At 42.0% G+C, this 18,592-nt stretch overlaps 1 protein-coding gene across 1 annotated transcript in view; it reads right to left on the reverse strand.

Annotated features, from left to right (window-relative positions):
* LOC134528570 (collagen alpha-1(IX) chain-like) overlaps nt 1-18,592 on the reverse strand; it is a 317,857-nt gene that overhangs the window by 15,207 nt on the left and 284,058 nt on the right. The window contains exons 10-17 of the mRNA XM_063362313.1: nt 16,170-16,337; nt 13,140-13,310; nt 11,106-11,280; nt 7,387-7,538; nt 5,102-5,353; nt 3,439-3,492; nt 1,210-1,326; nt 324-521 (exon numbers count right to left, since the gene is read on the reverse strand). Of these exons, the coding sequence (XP_063218383.1) occupies nt 324-521; nt 1,210-1,326; nt 3,439-3,492; nt 5,102-5,353; nt 7,387-7,538; nt 11,106-11,280; nt 13,140-13,310; nt 16,170-16,337 (1,287 nt within the window). The remainder of the gene's footprint in view (nt 1-323; nt 522-1,209; nt 1,327-3,438; nt 3,493-5,101; nt 5,354-7,386; nt 7,539-11,105; nt 11,281-13,139; nt 13,311-16,169; nt 16,338-18,592) is intronic.

Below are 18,592 nucleotides of genomic sequence, written 5' to 3' on the forward strand. Positions count from 1 at the left end.
AACGTCCACAAAATTTTTTTTTAAACCATGAGCCATGCATTTAACAGCCACTCATTTTAGTCTATGCAGGCCTAAGAAGTAGTTTCAGAAAACAAACTACTACTTATAATTATCACATCCTACAATCCGAATTTATGCACTAAACTTTGTTGCAGTTCCAGTTATCACTAACTATGATAACTGCATCCTCACGTATGGTACTGCTGGCTGCAGTACACAAGAATTCAAGTATTTGGGTAAACATAAATATACACTCAAAAACAAATTTCGGACTCCGGAGGGGCTATGGTAGCTAGTCACGACAGGGCGGCAGGTCTGCTCACCAGTCCCGGGGGCCCGGACGGCCCTCTGGGTCCGGCGACGCCCGGCAGGCCGTCGCCCTCCGACACCAGCAGGTTGCTCGGGGCGTAGCCGCTGTCCCCGGGGGGGCCCGGGGGCCCGGCAGGCCCCACCGCCCCCGCTGGGCCCACCAGTCCCGGCAGACCGGACGGTCCGGGGCCGCCCGGCGCTCCGGGGGCTCCCTGGAACAAGCGTGTCTCGTTCGTCTCGGTCTCAGCGAGGATCCTCGCAGCCAACCGGCGCACAAACCCCGTGGAGTTTTCCGCACTTTTAACAAACAAACATGAAACCAAGTGCCAAGCTTTGTGTGACTTGGCGGTGACTGGCATACAGTCCCAGGCAAATGAGCAGAAGAGAGTTGCCCAAGCGTAGCTGCGGAGTCCATCCTGCACGGCACCTAACCTGCGAACTGTACCAGGCCATACGTACTTAACGCCTAGCACTATGTCCTACCAATTAAATGTAACTTCCTTCGATGAAAATCAATTTTTTGACCAAGTCAGTAAATCTTGTCTTGCCAAATAAAGTAAGAAATTCATTAATCACTGTCTGTAAGGGCAATGAAAAAGTATCTAAAAATGAACTGAAGAGATAAGAATACAAGAAAACGAGTTAGTGTCACTCATAATTATGACACAAGTGAAAAATTAAAAAAAAGTAAAGCAGTAAATGGAGATTGGTGTTAGATTAGTGGCAAAAACTGGAATTAATGTGTAGGTCCTACTTGCAACTTCTGTTTTCCCAGAACAACATTAGGAGCTGTTTTTTTTAACATACACACACATAAATGAATACCGTAGGGACAGAGTACATAAAAATTTTAAGTACTTTACGGAAAAAAAATTCATGAGACCTGGCTAACACACTGACCATGTTACCAGGCAGTCCTCGTGGTCCCACGGGACCTTGCAGTCCCGGATCACCGGAGTCGCCCTTCGGCCCGGCTGCTCCCAGGAACCCACGAGGTCCGGTCTTCCCTTCTGGTCCCTGCACAATCCATCAGCCGTCACCCCCACGCAACGCCCTCCGGCACTTAGCAGGCCTACGCGAATATCACCTTCACAGAATGAATATATAAAAGTACGAGCTAATGCCCAGCATGTGTTGCTATGCCCTTTTCAATTTTTTTTGTAACTTGTTTGAAGTAGGTACACATATACAAAGCATCTCTCTATCTCTCTATTACTCTGTCTCTCTCTATCTCTCTCTATTACTCTGTCTCTATCTAGCTCTCTCTATTACTCTATCTCCCTCTGTCTATCTCTATTACTGTCTCTCTCTATCTCTCTCTATTACTCTGTCTCTCTCTATCTCTCTCTATTACTCTGTCTCTCTCTATCTCTCTCTATTACTCTGTCTCTCTCTATCTCTCTCTATTACTCTGTCTCTATCTAGCTCTCTCTATTACTCTATCTCCCTCTGTCTATCTCTATTACTGTCTCTCTCTATCTCTCTCTATTACTCTGTCTCTCTCTATCTCTCTCTATTACTCTGTCTCTCTCTATCTCTCTCTATTACTCTGTCTCTCTCTATCTCTCTCTATTACTCTGTCTCTATCTAGCTCTCTCTATTACTCTATCTCCCTCTGTCTATCTCTATTACTGTCTCTCTCTATCTCTCTCTATTACTCTGTCTCTCTCTATCTCTCTCTATTACTCTGTCTCTCTCTATCTCTCTCTATTACTCTGTCTCGCTCTAAATCTCTCTATATATGTATGTCCCTCAATAAATCCCACTTTATACACATACAGACATACACACACTATTATAAAACTGTATCTTGTTCAAGCATCACGCAAAAACTACTGAACCGATTTTGATGAAACTTTTGTGTTTAAAAGCTTATCTTCTGACTTAAAAACAGATTAATTTTTTATTTCGCTACGATTTTGGGCACCAGGGATATTACATAAAAACCACATTTTTGCACAGATAATTCCTATCCTTCTCCTTGGTGAGTACCGTCCGCTTATTGAAGCTCGCAGCGGCCAGCGAACTAACAGCGCTAATAACAGTTTAGTTTTGAATTTCCTCAATAGATGGTGTTGCCTGGAATTCGAAAAGCATCATCGTTTGGTAAGTCCATCGCGTCTTTGTTTGTTCGAACATCACGCAAAATCTACTGAACAGATTTATATGATACCTTTTGTGTTAAAAGTGTATGATTATAGACTTAAAAACTTGTACACATTATATCTCTCTAGAGAGCAGCTTGAAAGAAATGAAAGATTAGGTTGTGTTGATACAAAACTTGGTGTCAAGGATACTTAAAATTTTAGTTCTATAAAGAATTACGAACGAGACAATATCTTTTTAACACACTTTTATTAGCTTCACTTAACCATGTAATAAAATCTTGAATGTCAATTTTAACCTACTTCTAATTGTCGTATTGATTTGAAACTTTGTAAGTAAATGTAATCCAGATGAAAATACAGAAATTTTATGTCTAAAACCAGAAGAGAGAGGGTGAGAGTGTCATAGGGGCAGAAAACTGCTACTTTCGCGCAAAGTACAATGCTTTTTGTGTATTCATGAGGCCAGAGCGTGGTGGGAAATTCGCCAGTAGTAAACTCCCACATTGATCATAATAGTTTTAAAGTCATATTTAAGAAAAATATTTGAACATATCATCAATAATATACTTAAGTTATTACATATACATATTATAACTGCTTGTTTTTTGCTTGCCTTGTTTGCAACTTATCAAAAAAATTTTTGATTAGAGATTGTTTGCAGTACCACTCTGGGTAAACTGTAATGTGCCCATTGATATATAGAAACCAGAATGTACACATTTAAGTACTTTGTAGAAAAATGACTCTCAACATCAGTTTTGATCTTCGCACAAGGTGATATGCAAAAGTTTCACTAGACTTACAGCACAAACGAACGTTCATTTTTTTTTCAAAATGTTATAGTTCTATTTGAAAAAGAATTGAATACAAATAGTAAAATTTTCATTTTGTTTTTTAAAGTTTGAAATTCTGCACAGGCCTTGTGTTTGGAAAATATCAAACAATGTATGCCTGACAGCTTTTGAAAAGGCATGCTTACTTACAAATTACCTACAGATCAATAAACCAACGTATTGTTCACCTGAGGTCCTTCTTTCCCTCTTGGTCCTTGTTCGCCCTTCGCTCCTGGGGGACCCTGCAAACAGCACGGGAACACAAGACATGAGTCCAATATCAACTACTGCGCTGATTTATATTTATTATATTTAACTTGCCATTTATCACAAAATGTTTGCCCTGTAATTGTTCAAAACAAAAAATTTTATGACAAAAAAAGGGGTTTGTCTGTAAAGTCGGTTTACCGACGATAATTTTACGTGATAAGATAATTTTACGTGATAACGTCATAAGAAAACATTGATGAAAAATTGCATACTTTTTAATTTTCAAATATTATTTAAAGTTTTTGCAAATTTAATTTAAATAATTTGTTTAAATATAATAACGAACAATTAGTTTAAAAAGCCCGCCTTAACCTGTTTGATATTATAGAAGATTTTCTCGCACGGTGGTTGGCCGGTTCTTGCATGCTCGGCTTAGGCGGAACGTGACAATGAGTCATTCTTTTTCGTTTGTGCAGCCGGCGTTCATCGATTTATAAGACGTTATCACGTCAAAAATTATGACACCTTAAATCTGAGTTTAAATTCATTTTCAATACGTCTTTAAATAATAACACTACCCTACAAGCGAAAGAAAGAATGTGACTGGATATCCAAGTAAAGAACTAAAAACGTTTGTGCATGCCGAATTAAAGTTCTTTCATTGTACAACTTTAGATCTCATCTAACTTTCCTGGTAACCATTATATTTAAAGTACCGGTACCGCAAAATCTTATTTAAAAATACCTGAAAAACAGACATTTTAGGTACTTAATAATTAATACTGTTCTACTTTAGACTACTGTTACTAAAAAATTATGCACTGATCTTAAAATGTAAGAATTTCTTTGAAATGAGGTACTTACTTTGTAATGAAATGTCACTTAAATCCTATCATCCATATCATATCCAGGCTCTTATATTCCGAATTGTATTATGATTCCAAATAAACATACAACCAAAATCTTATTTTCCAAGTTATCAGTTATTTCAGGTATTTAACCTTATATTACAGTGTACTTTATGGTCATCTTATAGGTACTCCAGATTGTCTCACATTAAAGGTCTTTTTATATTCGAGGTCATATTATATTTGACTACGCCTTATATTCGACCCGTTATTATATTCGAGGTCATACAATATTTTTGTAGGTATATTACTTAAAATAGTCACCTAACTAGCTGGGCCACTAAATAGTGTACAGAGCTCAAGGTGTTAAAACACAATTTATAAACTGCATAAGATTAGCTTAAGGTGTGTGATTATCATTAGCATTTAAGATACATTGCACTTTCCTCTGACAGTGTAATTTCAAGGTTATATTTTTAATTTTTTTTTTTTTTTTGGACAACAAAAAGGGCTAAATTGGGTGTTTTCAATGTCATTTTACGGTATCAGATATTTCTTACACAGTACTGTAAATAGGCTGTGGTATGTGCAGGGAGCCTTAATCTTAATATTTGATCACAAAATTATTAAGTGCCATAGAGATGTGTTACAAACATAACGTGCAGGGGGAAAGAGATGTGTTGCAAGAGCCAGTATCAGCCCATGCTTTCGAAGCTCACGCACTTGATATCTGAGAACAGGAAGCAATGTTATCGTACAGTGAGCGTGACTACCGGGAGACGCAGACACTCACCACCTCGCCCTCCTCGCCCTGAAGGCCCTCGCGCCCGGGTATCCCGGGAGCGCCGGCCTCCCCGGAGGGCCCCGCCTCCCCCTGGGGCCCCGGCTCGCCCGGCGCCCCGTCCTCGCCCTGGGGCCCGGGAGGTCCCGCGGGGCCCTGCGGTCCCGGGTCTCCCGCCGAGGCCGCCGACCCGGGCAGCCCTGGCTCCCCGGGCTCCCCTGCATCGCCCTTCAGCCCCGGGACGCCGGCCGCCCCCGACGGACCCTGCGGCACACCGCACGACGGCTCCTCACCAGTACACACACCGACACCGTACAGTCGGCGGCACATAAAGGTGCACACTGTCACAAGTAAAAAGTATACTCTTTTATCAAAATAAAAAATATATCTGCTGCACTAATGAACAATTTTCACAAATACCCCCAACAAATGTACACTGGCGTCACTAACTAAAAATGCACTCATATCAACCAGGAAAAAGGGAGGGGGGGGGGGGTCGTCACCACATATGACATATCATTACTAAAAATGATAAAAATTAATTTTTCCCTGCTGATGGTCACAGAAAGGCTTAAAAGAACAGGACACAAGACCTGAACATATGGAACCATTTTAGTACACACCCGGAACCACCTGGGTTTCAGAGACTCCACTCGATAACAACACCAGTTCCCTCATCATATGAGTGGACATCCTAGCATGAACAGCAAACTAAGGGGAAAATTTACTATCACTAGTAGAAGATAACAATTGAAAGAGGTGTCGAGGTTGAGTATTTAGAACACTCGCCTCCAGGTTCGATTCCCGGCGGGGTCAAACCCGGATTTTTCGCAAGTGAGTAACGTAGCGGACATTGCCGTAGCTCTGTGGGTTTTCACGGGGTGCTCCCGTTTCCCCCACCAGTTTGTTCCGTCACTGCTCCAGACCCAAACTCGTTCCACCTCACTCATTCTCCGGGCAGGCCGAAACGACAGGTCTGTCCCTTGGGAAGGACAGCTGGCTCCTGCGAGTTTCAGCCCCCTTCCATCCATGCAGATCCTGCTTCAGGCGGGGAATTACATACAGATTTTCATTTTCAGCAGAAGATAATTTATTTCATTTTGCACAAACATTTAGATGCTGACTTAAATATTTTAATCAAATCACATACGCTAGCTCAAAAAATAACAGTTGGTATCTATTACAATAGAAACCTGTTATTACATTTTTCAATGGGGCTTAAGGAAAAATTATTATGAGAAGGAAAACATTATAAGCAGGAAATATCAATTTAGCACTTCTCAATGTTGAAACTTTTTAATAAATAGACTCAAGCTATTAAAAAAAGTTTAATTTTGAAACCACTGATGGGTACACTCAATACTCATATTTGCTTAACCAAGCAAACAATTTTTCAACTTCATCGTGCTTCCAGCTTCTATTTTATTTGTTTTAAAAAACACACTGCAAAATTTCTGTAAAATTGTATCATGATTCGTGAAGACTATTTTTAGTGAGAATGCATATTTCCAATTCCTTTGCTACTTTAATACGTGTAATTTTGGGATTCTTACTTACGAATGAAATAAATAAAAAACTCTTATTCAGCAATAGAATACACTTTGTTTATTTTCTGCCATTATAGTTTGGCAACTAAAATATTTTAAGACAATGTACGTACATCTGAAAACACACTAAAATGTCAAGGAATGGAAGGATTTTTTTTTATTCAAGAAAAGGGTTGCCAACAGAGACGTAACTGTGAATGTTATGTACCTTTGATATATGGAATACACAAAGTTAGCCAGCACTAATGTGTAGCAATAATGTGTAGCAATAATGTTCTGGCATACTTACATTTTGTTTCTGCAAACAAACCTATTAAAACAATCTACATCTATGGCATAACAGTGACTGAAACAAAAAAGTACATAAAATGTAAAGTAAATGTTTTTACATGTTAACCTTCACAAATGGGATAAGTGTTGGAATAGCAAGGTTTTTAACACTTTTTCTTTTCTTTTTCATTTATTGAATTTTAGAAAGCAAACATTATTAGCAGAAAATGCACCATTTGTGAAACGTTATTTGCAGGAAATAAATACATTGTTGTTATGGGTGAAATGACGGGACTTTAAAAATATGATGTTACAAGCAGGAAAACATTATAAGCCGGAACGTTATAACAGGGTTCTACTGAAAAATTAAATAAATGGTTTCTTAAACAAAACAAGTTAAAATCTACTCTCGATCCACGAGGTGAAAATAAGGGTCCTACGTGGCAACAAGTGCGACTGGTGCGAGATCAGGGAACTCACCGGCAGGCCGACGAGTCCCGGCGGGCCTTGCACGCCGGGCGACCCCGGGAGTCCGGGCTCACCCTTGTCGCCAGCGCTCCCGGCAGGACCTTCGCTCCCGGACTCCCCTCGCAGTCCGTCCTGTCCCGGCGTCCCCGCGAGACCCCGCTCCCCTGCCGACATCACCGCAACCCGTCACCCCGACACACCGGAATATCTCCCGGTTACACAGGGAGTGACGGATTTAGAAAAACTACGTTGTCCCCTTCAAAGGCTGTGCTTAAACGCTTTCTGTCACAGTGGAGAGTCATGGTCCAAAACTACGATTTTTACCTGGTTTTAAGCGTACTTAATGCAAAGAAAATTACCCACAGTAGAATACTACTCACGGGCATCTCATGCAGGGGGGGAGGGGGGGGGGGGATGACGTGGGGGTCACATCCCCCCCCCCCCCCCCCAATATTTTCAAGTACATCCAGTAGTTTCGTTTATACTATTTTCATGTATATAAAATACATGTATTTAGAGTGATGACATAGTAGTAGATCAGGTGTCAAATAAAAATTACATACAAAGCATAGTTTGTAAATAAACAGACATTTTATACTTAACTCGGCGGAGGTACCAGCATTTAAATTTAATTTTTTATTTTACGTCCGTTCCCCCCCCCCCCCCCCCCCCCCAAATTTTATGTGCCAGACACCCTTCGTACTACTCAACAATGTAATATAATATATTTAAAAACAATATAAGTGAATTCAAAGGTCAGATGCAGGCTAGAGTGAACTATAGTTTATCTCTTTTTTCGTTAGTTCCGGATGGATCATGGAAGAGAGAGGGGGGAAAGGGGAGGAAGATCAACCCTCTTGCCCCTTCCACGAGACCAACACTCACCTAAGAGCCACAAGAACACATTATCCCACCATAGTCCAAGTCACACATTACTCTTTATGTACTGTTGTACTGTGGCAGTAGGTACCCAGTCAGCTTGGTTGCACTCTCTCCACACAGCTCAATCTCTCGCTGCAAGGCTTGCTGACCTCTCACTCGCAGTTCACCACATAAATGATTTTTTTTCTTTGCGATGCTGAAATTACTTTTAGATAAGTGATTTTCATTTGAGTCTATTGAGTTGAGTAGCCTTTGCAGCCTTAGTAACGTTTCTCGTGATCAGACACGTTTTCTCTAGAGCTTGGATGAGACCAAGTCTTTCCTCAAATGTAGCTTTGTTGGAGAGTGAGACAGTAGTTATCGCTCATGTTTCTTTAAACAAAGGAAAATATTTTACGGGCCTAAATGTTCTTTACAATGATTTTTTTTAAAGTATCCTAAATTAATTTTTTTTATCAATCTTATCTACCCGACCCTCTCAAACAGTATATTTTACTTTCATTTAAAAACTAAGAGAAGTGTTAAAACAATGCAATATTTATTTTCTATCTACGATTGGAGTAAACATTGCAATAATTTGAAAAAAATATTTTGTTACACTTGCAGGCACTGACTAGCTGAAAATTTTGAATTGTTACCCACAGAAATAATGAACCATTAGAGGCAGCACCTGCTGGTGTATTTATAGACATTTATCTGGTATGTCAGCTTGTCCTTGTAGCCACTCTAAAATTTGTTTTTTAACTAAACTCAACATTATAAAATTATTTTCTTTTGTTTGCTGACTCAAATTAAAAAATTTCAAATAAAAATATATGTACTATAATTAGGGACACCTGTATTTCGCGATTTCATTTCATGTCAAGGTATTTCACAAAACACTGTAGCTTTTTCTAAGAGTCATGGCAAATTGTGAGGGTGCAGCAGTACTGTGACCACATTCTCATTGGCCCCGTCAAGAGCGGGACGACACCTCTCACCGACCTCACAAACAACTGCAAGCCAATTTTTTAGTGCTTTTGACATGAGTTGTTCAGAAACCCACGCTCGATCAGAAACGGACGTCAGACGGATTCAGAAAGGGGAGTGGTAATAAATATCAATGCCAGTTTCTTTGTGGCTGGAGCGGGCAACGACCTCCTCCTATCCGCTAACTGTGATTTGTGTCGTCGGGTCAGCAGTGCACGCGAGCGCAGACGGAGCTGGCATGCTTGACTCCAATTTCAAACTCTGGCCATCCTAGGATACCGTGGCGCTGTGACGACACAGCCAAGTGATTCTCACAAATGGTGATCCAGACAGTGCCAGTACAGTCCTCTGTCACTTTATTTTTATCTATGTTTAGTCTGTTTTAACATATTTTTTTTTTGCCATATAAAGGGTTAGTTATAACTAGGGTCCGGAAAAATTTGCGGGTTCAATGACCTCCAGGATGAACTCCATAGTTCTACGTACACTCGGACAAATGCCACCCACCCATTGGCTGCTGTCTTGTGAGACGTCCCTGTGATTCGATAAAGCTTTGGTCGGGCGTTTCTCATTCGCCCAGAGTCATCCAGGTGAGTTGTTGAGCCAATAGCAGAGGCAGCACTGAGGTATAACTATTTGTATTTTAGCCTATCGCGAAATGAATTCGCAAATTTTTCATGTCTCACCCAGAATCCAAAACACAGAATATTTTACTCTGAAGATGACTGTCATTCCAAGCAATTGTAAGGTTACTATTTCCTTGAAGACAGTCACAATGAATGCTGCAGCATCAAACTAAGGAGACTCATTATTGGTCTTAACTTTCCTTCAATCACAGCCTCCCATGTGGACCAAAAACAAGATGCCTGTGAATGAGAATGTGCAGAGTGCCCGGGCATTCAGTTATTAACCACTCTCGAAAATTTCTCCAACAAGGCGAGCCAAAACATAGGGCACATTAACCTATCCACAACACGGCCTCAATCAAGAAGCCAAGTAGTTCATTTTACAATGTAAACAGTGGCGCAACAACTAAATTTCCAAAGGGAGGGCGATATACCTATTTATAAAGAATCATCTATCCCCCCTATTGAAGCAGGGGGTCCGGGGGTCCTCCCCCGGGAAAATTTGTATTTCAAGGTGGGAAATGGTGCTATTTAAACAGTTTTATTATCTAAAAATTGATTACACAGCACTTTCTTTGCCCCCGTTTGTCCCCACGTCAAGGTTTCAGAGGGGGGGCAAAATACCCTTCCCCACCTGTTGTTGGGCCCCTGAATGTAAATGTACATTTAATTAGGTACTCAATTAATTCTGCACTTCTTTATCAAGTATGTCAGTATTAAGTAGACATAACAGATATCGGATGTTAAAGATGTGGTTCTTACATTAACATTCAGCTCGTCAAGACTCTAGGAAGGGAGACGATAATTCAAACCCATTTGCTTCCTGCGTAATGCTCCACGAAGATCGAATACAATTTGCAAATATTACACAAACAAATCAGAACCTCATTACACTCTTAATAGACCTTTCTCTTATAAAACACCATGGTAGTTTAATGTTCATACATATATATATTTTTTTTCTGCAATTTGTATATTGATTTCTCACAACACAGGAATTTAAGTTTATGATTTGTTGTTGCAAAATTTTGTCACCCAGTACCTATACTAACTACAGTAAAAACCTGTTAGTAATATTGAGGAACCTTACAGACCACTATAAGATAAATTTGAGTGTTCCTGCAATTTAGTAGCCATACATTTAATAGTAAGCAATTTCAGTTTTATTTCTTTAAATAAATAAAATGAAATCAATACTCAACACCTAACACGATGCGTGAGTCGGAGTCGTGAGGAGGTGGTGGCGGGAAGTACCTTGGTCTCCGCGAGGCCCCTTCTCGCCGCGGTCGCCCTGCGAGCCCTTGCTGCCTTCGGGCCCGGGCGGTCCCGGTGTCCCGGGCTCCCCGGGGGGTCCCGCGGGACCAGGGAGCCCTGGGACCGTCTCCCCGTCCACCTGCCGGCCGGGCTGGCCCGGGACGCCCGCCGGACCCTGAGCACACACACGGGGGCGTCGTCGGAGGTCTCCTTGGCTTGCCGTCGCCAAACACAACACGGAGAGACCATGACGATACTACAACGCAGTCAACCTTGCTCACCACCCCGACCTGGGAATCCATACCCTCCCGGTCGTTCCAACCAGGGGTGCAACAACTAAATTTCCAAAGGGGGGGGGGGGGGGGGGGCAATATACCTTTTTATAAAGAATCATCGATCCCCCCGCTTCAATAGGGGGTCCTCCCCCGGGAAAATTTGTATGTATTTCAAGGTGGAAAATGGTGCTATTTAAGCAGTTTTATTATCTAAAAATTGATTACACAGCACTTTCTTTGCCCCCATTTGCACCCACTTGAAGGTTTCAGAGGGGGGAAAAAATACCCTTGCCCCCCCTGTTGTGGCGCCCCTGGTTCCAACCACTGCTTAAGCTTTAGGGTTTTACTCTGGTTCATTCTTATTTTCACCTTCCCCCTCGCCAAGATCCCACTGCCACTCCTGACGTGACCCTTCTCATTATACCTCCATCTGCTAAAGGTTGGTTGGTTGGACTGTCCCTCTCATAGGGAGACGTATTCCAGGCAAGAAATCGCTCATCTCCAGAATGACACCCTTCTTGACTAAAACAATAATTGTGTATGAGGTATGACATAAATAAATGATAAAACTTTAAATTTAAGGTTCCACTAGGCGCATAAAACCGGCACTAAACAAATTGACCAGAGAGCATAATTTGCTCAAAACTCACCCACATTTCACTTTAAACCATCATTCCATCAATTATATTTGTATTAAATAATGACTAAGTACAAGATCTATGTCTGAAAATTCAGGAAAGACTAAAATTACAATGAACTATGCATCCCGACATAACTCAGCATAAAGGTCCACGGGCTCCGTCATGATATTATTAATCAGGAGGATATTAAAAAGTATTCAAAAATCATTCTCAAAAGTAATTTTTTCCGCCATTTTACTGATAAGAGTTTTCTACTAAAAAATCTTACTGACCAATACTCCAAAGTTTTGTTTTTAAAACACTTTTATTAGCTTCACTTGTAACTAACTAACTAACAAACAATGTAAACAACTCTTGGAAGTCGATTTTAACCTACTTCCAAATCTCGTATTGATTTGAAACTTTGCAGTTATATGACACTTTATATGTTATATGACAATACAATAATTTGGTACATTCAAACTGATCTGATGATGGAGCCGGAAAGTAGATAGCGGAAATCTATTATAGCTAGTACTAGTAAACCTCTTATTTTTTAGTGCGTTACTGACAAAAGGCCGTATTTTAAAACTACATTTTATTATCTTTTTTAGTGCGTAACTGATAAAAGCTTATTTTTTTAATTTTTTTTTTTTTTAAATATATTAACTTTCATTTAACTATGTTTCACAAATTTCTGGAAATTCTAAAATTGCATCCTTTGTAGGTTTGATAAAAAAATAAGGACATTTGTTTCCCAAAGATCTATCTCACAATAACTAGGGTTAACCTTAGAAGTATTTATGTGATGAACTGCCCGCCTTAGCCAGTCGCGTAGCCAGGATTTGTGGATGGGGGTGGGGGGGGGGGGGGGGGGGTGTCCGGGGGTCCGGGGGTCCTCCCCCGCGAAAATTTGGATTTTAAGGTGTAAAATAGTGCTAATTTGGCAGTTTTCGGTACTTAAATTTAAATTTTGTAATGGTAAAAATTTTTATTAATTTTAATATGAAATTTCTTTGACTGATGAATAAGAAATTAATTTAAGATTTGGTGCTAAGGTGGGGGGGGCGGGGTTGAACCCCTAAACCCCCCCCCCCCCTGGCTACGCCCCTGGCCTTGGCTGAGGAACAAGTACTCACCGCCGGGCCGACAGGGCCCCTCTCTCCGGGCGGTCCCGGCGCCCCGCTGTCCCCCTTCAGCCCGCGCTCCCCGTCGCTGCCGTCCCTGCCCGCCGGCCCGCGCTCCCCGGGCTCCCCCGGCGGGCCGCGTCTCCCCGCCGCGCCCTCGGGACCGGGCGGCCCGGCTGCGCCCTGCGACAAGCACCTAGCTGCTCGGGCGTCCCTCCAGTGCACACCCCAATCAAACCCTCAGTACAGAGCTGACACTGGAGGAAAACAATCTGAACAAACAAATTCGATGTAGGTAAATTCATTAATTCAAGCACCAGCACCTGTCCAGTTGACGAGGGCTACAATACTTATCCCTACAGAAGCTATCAAAGAAATGTTTGTATTAGGCCACCTGAGAATGTTTGATCAGCACTTATATTTTTACTAAAAAAATTTTTTTTTGTATTACTAGGCATGTCATGTATACTTTTTTTTAAAATTAAAATTAAAATGGGTTGAATGTTTCATACAAACTTAAATTCAGGTTTTTTCTTCAAACATTATTTCATTCCTGACTCTTGGCTACGGACTCGGATTCAAGACTCTCTTTCGAGAATCAAATTCAAGAAGTTGATTCAACCCGAAAAAATTATAAAAAATTAAAACCAAAAAAATGAATAATATGATAAATATTATAGCTGAAAACATTCATGTTTTTGTGTTTTAAAATTTTAAAACAAAACTTTATTTCTAAACATCAAATCCACCAATTAAACTAAACCAAAGATCCGGACAGAAATGACACTATAGTTTAGAACAGCTTTTTTTTCCTCCCCAGAATGAAATCCTAATGCTGCTCGTGCCAGAGTCATATCAGAGCGAAGAACCTCGCATGGGCCAAATGATTGTATGAGCACATGAATAGACTAATGTCTAACGACTCGTCAACCCCACAGTCATTAGAGACTGATAAAGTGCGCAGTGATGAGATAGAGCAGCAAAGATCACAGTGAAGCACCCCGAGAAAACACACCATTTCAATTTAACACTTGCCTCGTTTCCCCACTCATGAGGGAAATATGTCGGTGACCCCTTCAGAGGAATGGAACATAGATTGCCTTGGTGGTAAGCAAGTGAGCTCACGTCTCAATCAATGTGGCCATAGCTTAATAATCATCAAACAAATAACTGTACATTTTATACATATGAGGGTAAACATTAAGAAAATACATAAATCTATCTATATAAAAATGAATGTTCGTATGTATGTGTGTGTGTGTATATATATATATATATATATATATTTTTTTTTTTGAGATTAATAAACTCTCACACCGTTTGACCGATCATCATGAAAGCTGGCAGATCAAAGTGTTCTTTTATTGAGAAGATTTTTATGACATAAGTTTTTTGTAAGTCTCCACTAGATGGCACTGAAGCGCATCAACTTAAATACCATTCAACCGATTGCCATGAATAAATTAATTTTTATAACAGAAAATCGTAGGTCAAAGACATACAAACAGTGTGTGTCATGTGCCTATATATCCGCAACACAGTCATATAGTAAGGTCTGGCAACTTCCTATCCTTCTCCTTGGTGAGACCCATCCGCTTAGTTGAGCTCACGGTGGCTAGCAAACTAATGGCGCTAATAACAGTTTAGTTTTTTAACTTTATAAATAGATGGCATTGCCTTGAATTTTAAATTGCCGTCGTTTGGTGTATCCGTCACGTCTTGCTTTGGGGTTTTCTAGAATCTCAATACATATTTTCTTTTTATATTATAAATAAAAAAATAAATTAAGTTCTTAATGAATCTGTACCATTAAAAAATTTGGAATCTTTTCAGTAACAGTATTTTTTCTAGAATGCTTTATAGATTCTAGATTTCATACAGACGATCCATTTTTATATATACATAGAGGTAAATAAATATACTCTGGCAGATCAACGTCTGCTGGGTTCTGCCAGTGATGGAAATTATTTTGCACACTTGACATTCAAATTAAGAAGACAATTACATACTGTCTACATCTGATTTTGAAAACAAAAGTACCTTTTACTCTGTGTTCAGCCCATGCAACATTGGGTACTGCAGCCAGTACAATATTCTTTTATCTAAGAAAATATTTTTATTTATTACCAACACAGAGAAACATCATTAAAAAAGAATTCTATGGTTCAGCAGATTCTGTAATCTGGCGACACTGAAGCAGCTCAAGTTCAGATTTTCCCGAAGGTGTTCCGCCTGGTCGCTTATAGTGCTGCCAGCATTTTTTTTATAGTTGACTCAAAAGTTTAATGTTACCGTCTGTATTCATTTCATTACAGTGCTTCCTGTTTTCTAGCGACATCATTTTATGTTTTCATATTTGGTATTTCTGTACACACAAAATATGTTGATGTTCAGTTATCCTGAAAAAAAAAAAAATAAATAGCTACTCTGGCATTATTTATTGTTTAATCCATTCTTCAACACAACTGAAAAGATCACCAGAAATGGTAGGTCTAGTGGATTGGTAAAATTGATAGTAATAAATTTCATAATCTAGATTATTTCATTGACAGCAATGAATATTTTTGTTGTTGTTGTTAAGAGTTATATATTGCAAAATAAAGTGGTATACCTAGAGACTGGAAAAATTCGCGCTTTCGATGACCTCTAGGATAGACTCCACATCCCCCTACACACTCAGGCAAATGCCACTTGTTCATTGGCTACTCACTCGTGACACCTGTCAAATGGGACGCTTGCGATTCAATACTTTTTCGGTTGAAGGTTTTCCATTGGCTTCAGATAAACTGTAAGCCAATCACAGAAGCAATATATAGGTACAGTTGTTTGGATTCTAGCATATCGTGAAATGAATCCGCAAATTTTTCCGGTCTCTAGGTATACGGTATACCTAACACTGTAAATCAGATAAATATTTACAACTTGTGTGGTTTTAGTCCCCGACCTTCATAAGTCCAACCAGTCTGCCCGACCAGTAGCAGGTGGGTTGGGACGGACTCGGGAAGGTCGGGAGGGGTTCGGGGCTGATCCGGCCATGCTCACCGGCGCGCCGGGGACGCCGGCCGGCCCCGGGGGGCCCGGAGCGCTGGTCCCGTTGACCACGGCCTGCCCCGGGGGCCCTGGCAGTCCGGGGCGGCCGTCCGTCCCGGGAACACCCGGCGTGCCGTCGCTGCCCCGGTCTCCCTTGGGCCCGCGGTCCCCGCGGTCCCCCTGAGTCACAGACACACACGGCACCCGTCAGCAAACACATCTTACATTTCACTAGCTAATGGGCAAGCAAGCGAGATTCAAAATGTCAAAAAAAGACTCTTTTTTTAAGGTTAGGAATGTAAGGAACTCAAGTGATAAAAGATTATTGTTTCAAAAGACAATGTTTTGAATCGTAAATATTTCATAATTACCTATTACATAAATTAATCATATTTGTAGTATGTATTTATGTTAAATCCATAACATGTGTTATTTTATTGTGCAAAGTGAACTTTTAATATGGGTTTAATTCAGGCCTTAAAGCTTTTGAAACCAAAATACTGAAATTGTTTTCTATTGGTGTTCACACTGTTGATTAGCTGGGCTAAGTTGCATCTTCGTTTTGCTGCGTGGTTCACTTGTTGCTTCACTTTTCAGTTTGATTTAATCTAATTATTATGAGTACTACTAGTATATTGTCAGTTACGAGGCGATACGGGATTAGGGGTGAGATGGTGCAAGCAAGAGCAAGAATACAGGACTTGAACGAGATCATAGAAAAGGGAAGAATGGGGTGGTATGACCATGTGCAGAGAATGGGAAAAGAGAGGGTGCCTAGGCAAATGGTGGAATTAAAGTAGGTACACGGGAAGAAAGCCACAATTAAGACCAAGCAGTAGGTGGTAAAAGTAGATGATTAAATAAGTGCAAAAGAGAGTAGAATAATCCAACATAGTGAAGTAGTACGAATGGTGGAGTGAAAGACTTGGCGTATGAAGCCCAGTCTTGAAGCTGCAATAAAACTATTAGAATTTTCATAAACTAAATACATTTTTGGATTTTTTTTATATTCCTCCAGATACATATTCAAAGCACAGAAATTACTTCAAATTTTAGCACACCCCACGTTCAGATGAAAATATGGCATGCATTCCGTTGACGTCGTTCCAAGTGCTCCCTTCGCTCGCACAGGTCGTTATGTTCCCTCGTCGCCTCACTAGGGTGGGGGGGGGTAGTTCGCGGCTTGAGGAGTCCTGCTGCGCTTGGGACGTTTTTGCGGGAAGCGGGCTCCGGGTGACGCGCAGCGATGCGGAATGCAGGCAGTCGAGCTTCAGACCTGGACCAGGCAAGTTGTGTGTCGCGCCCGCAAGTGAACAGTTCCGCCGGGAACTGAGCAGCTCTACCCTCACCGGACCACCACCTCTACCGATCCAGCTCCCTGCCAGCCACGTGGCGACGTCACGACCCCGAGGATCTCCGCTCTACCTGTGAACTGGCCCACAGGGTCTAAACTTAGGCTAGTTGGCGCCCTCAGCAGCGACAACATCGTAGCAGGGACCGGTAGGGCGACAAATGGCGCCCAGCTAGTGTGGCTACCAAATTTTAGGCAAATCAGAAAAAAAAATGTAGCTTGCCAGAGACGTACAGCGCAAACCAGTGAAAAACGCAGGCGAAAACGGCATAACTCGCAGGGTAGGGACAAAGGACTTCAGGCGCGCATCACTAGACAGACAGGCGCCGGAAAACGGGACCCGCTGGAGAAATAAGGTCACAGCACCCCCCACCCCAGCAGCGCGCAGCCTCCAGGACACCACCCCTCCACCCGCGCGCAGAGCGCGCGCGAGAACGCCCGAGGATCACCGAGGTAACACATTTCACCACCGACCGCGACCGCGCAAACATCCGCGGGGCGAGGACGTGCGGACAAGACCGCTCGGACGATAGCGAAGGGAGCGCCCTCCCGGATCTGTCCGCGCCCGCCACCGACGCCGCGACCCGTCGTCCGGGTCTGACAGCCGCGAACCACGCCATGTACGCGGGAGCTGACGTAACCATCGCCATGGAGGAGCCCTGCGACCGCTGCGGAAAACCATACACCAACAACAGCTGCGCTGGTGAGTACCCTCATAAGTGCTGCACATGTCAGTTTCCGCACTTAAGGGCAGAGAGCAATCTCCGAGCCCCGACAGGCCCTCTGTGCGCCGCGAACAGGTGTCCGGGCCGCCATGACGAAGTAGCACATTGTCAACAGTGTGGGACTATCAGGCACCGCGCATGCGCTGACGCACTCGAGTTTGTAAACTTCCGCGACGGACTTTACCTATGTGTCGAGTGCGAAGGACGCGCACGTAGGCGACAGAGTGGCTCCCTGGCCTTAGTGCACCGCCCCCCTAGCGGACCTGTCACTCTCCCAGAATTCACGGGCCACGCCCACGACGACCCGCGTTTATTCCTAAGTGCCTGTGAAGAGAAACTAACCCGGCACCACACAGCGC

The sequence above is a fragment of the Bacillus rossius genome, chromosome 1, assembly GCF_032445375.1.
Source record: "Bacillus rossius redtenbacheri isolate Brsri chromosome 1, Brsri_v3, whole genome shotgun sequence".
NCBI lineage: Eukaryota > Metazoa > Arthropoda > Insecta > Phasmatodea > Bacillidae > Bacillus > Bacillus rossius.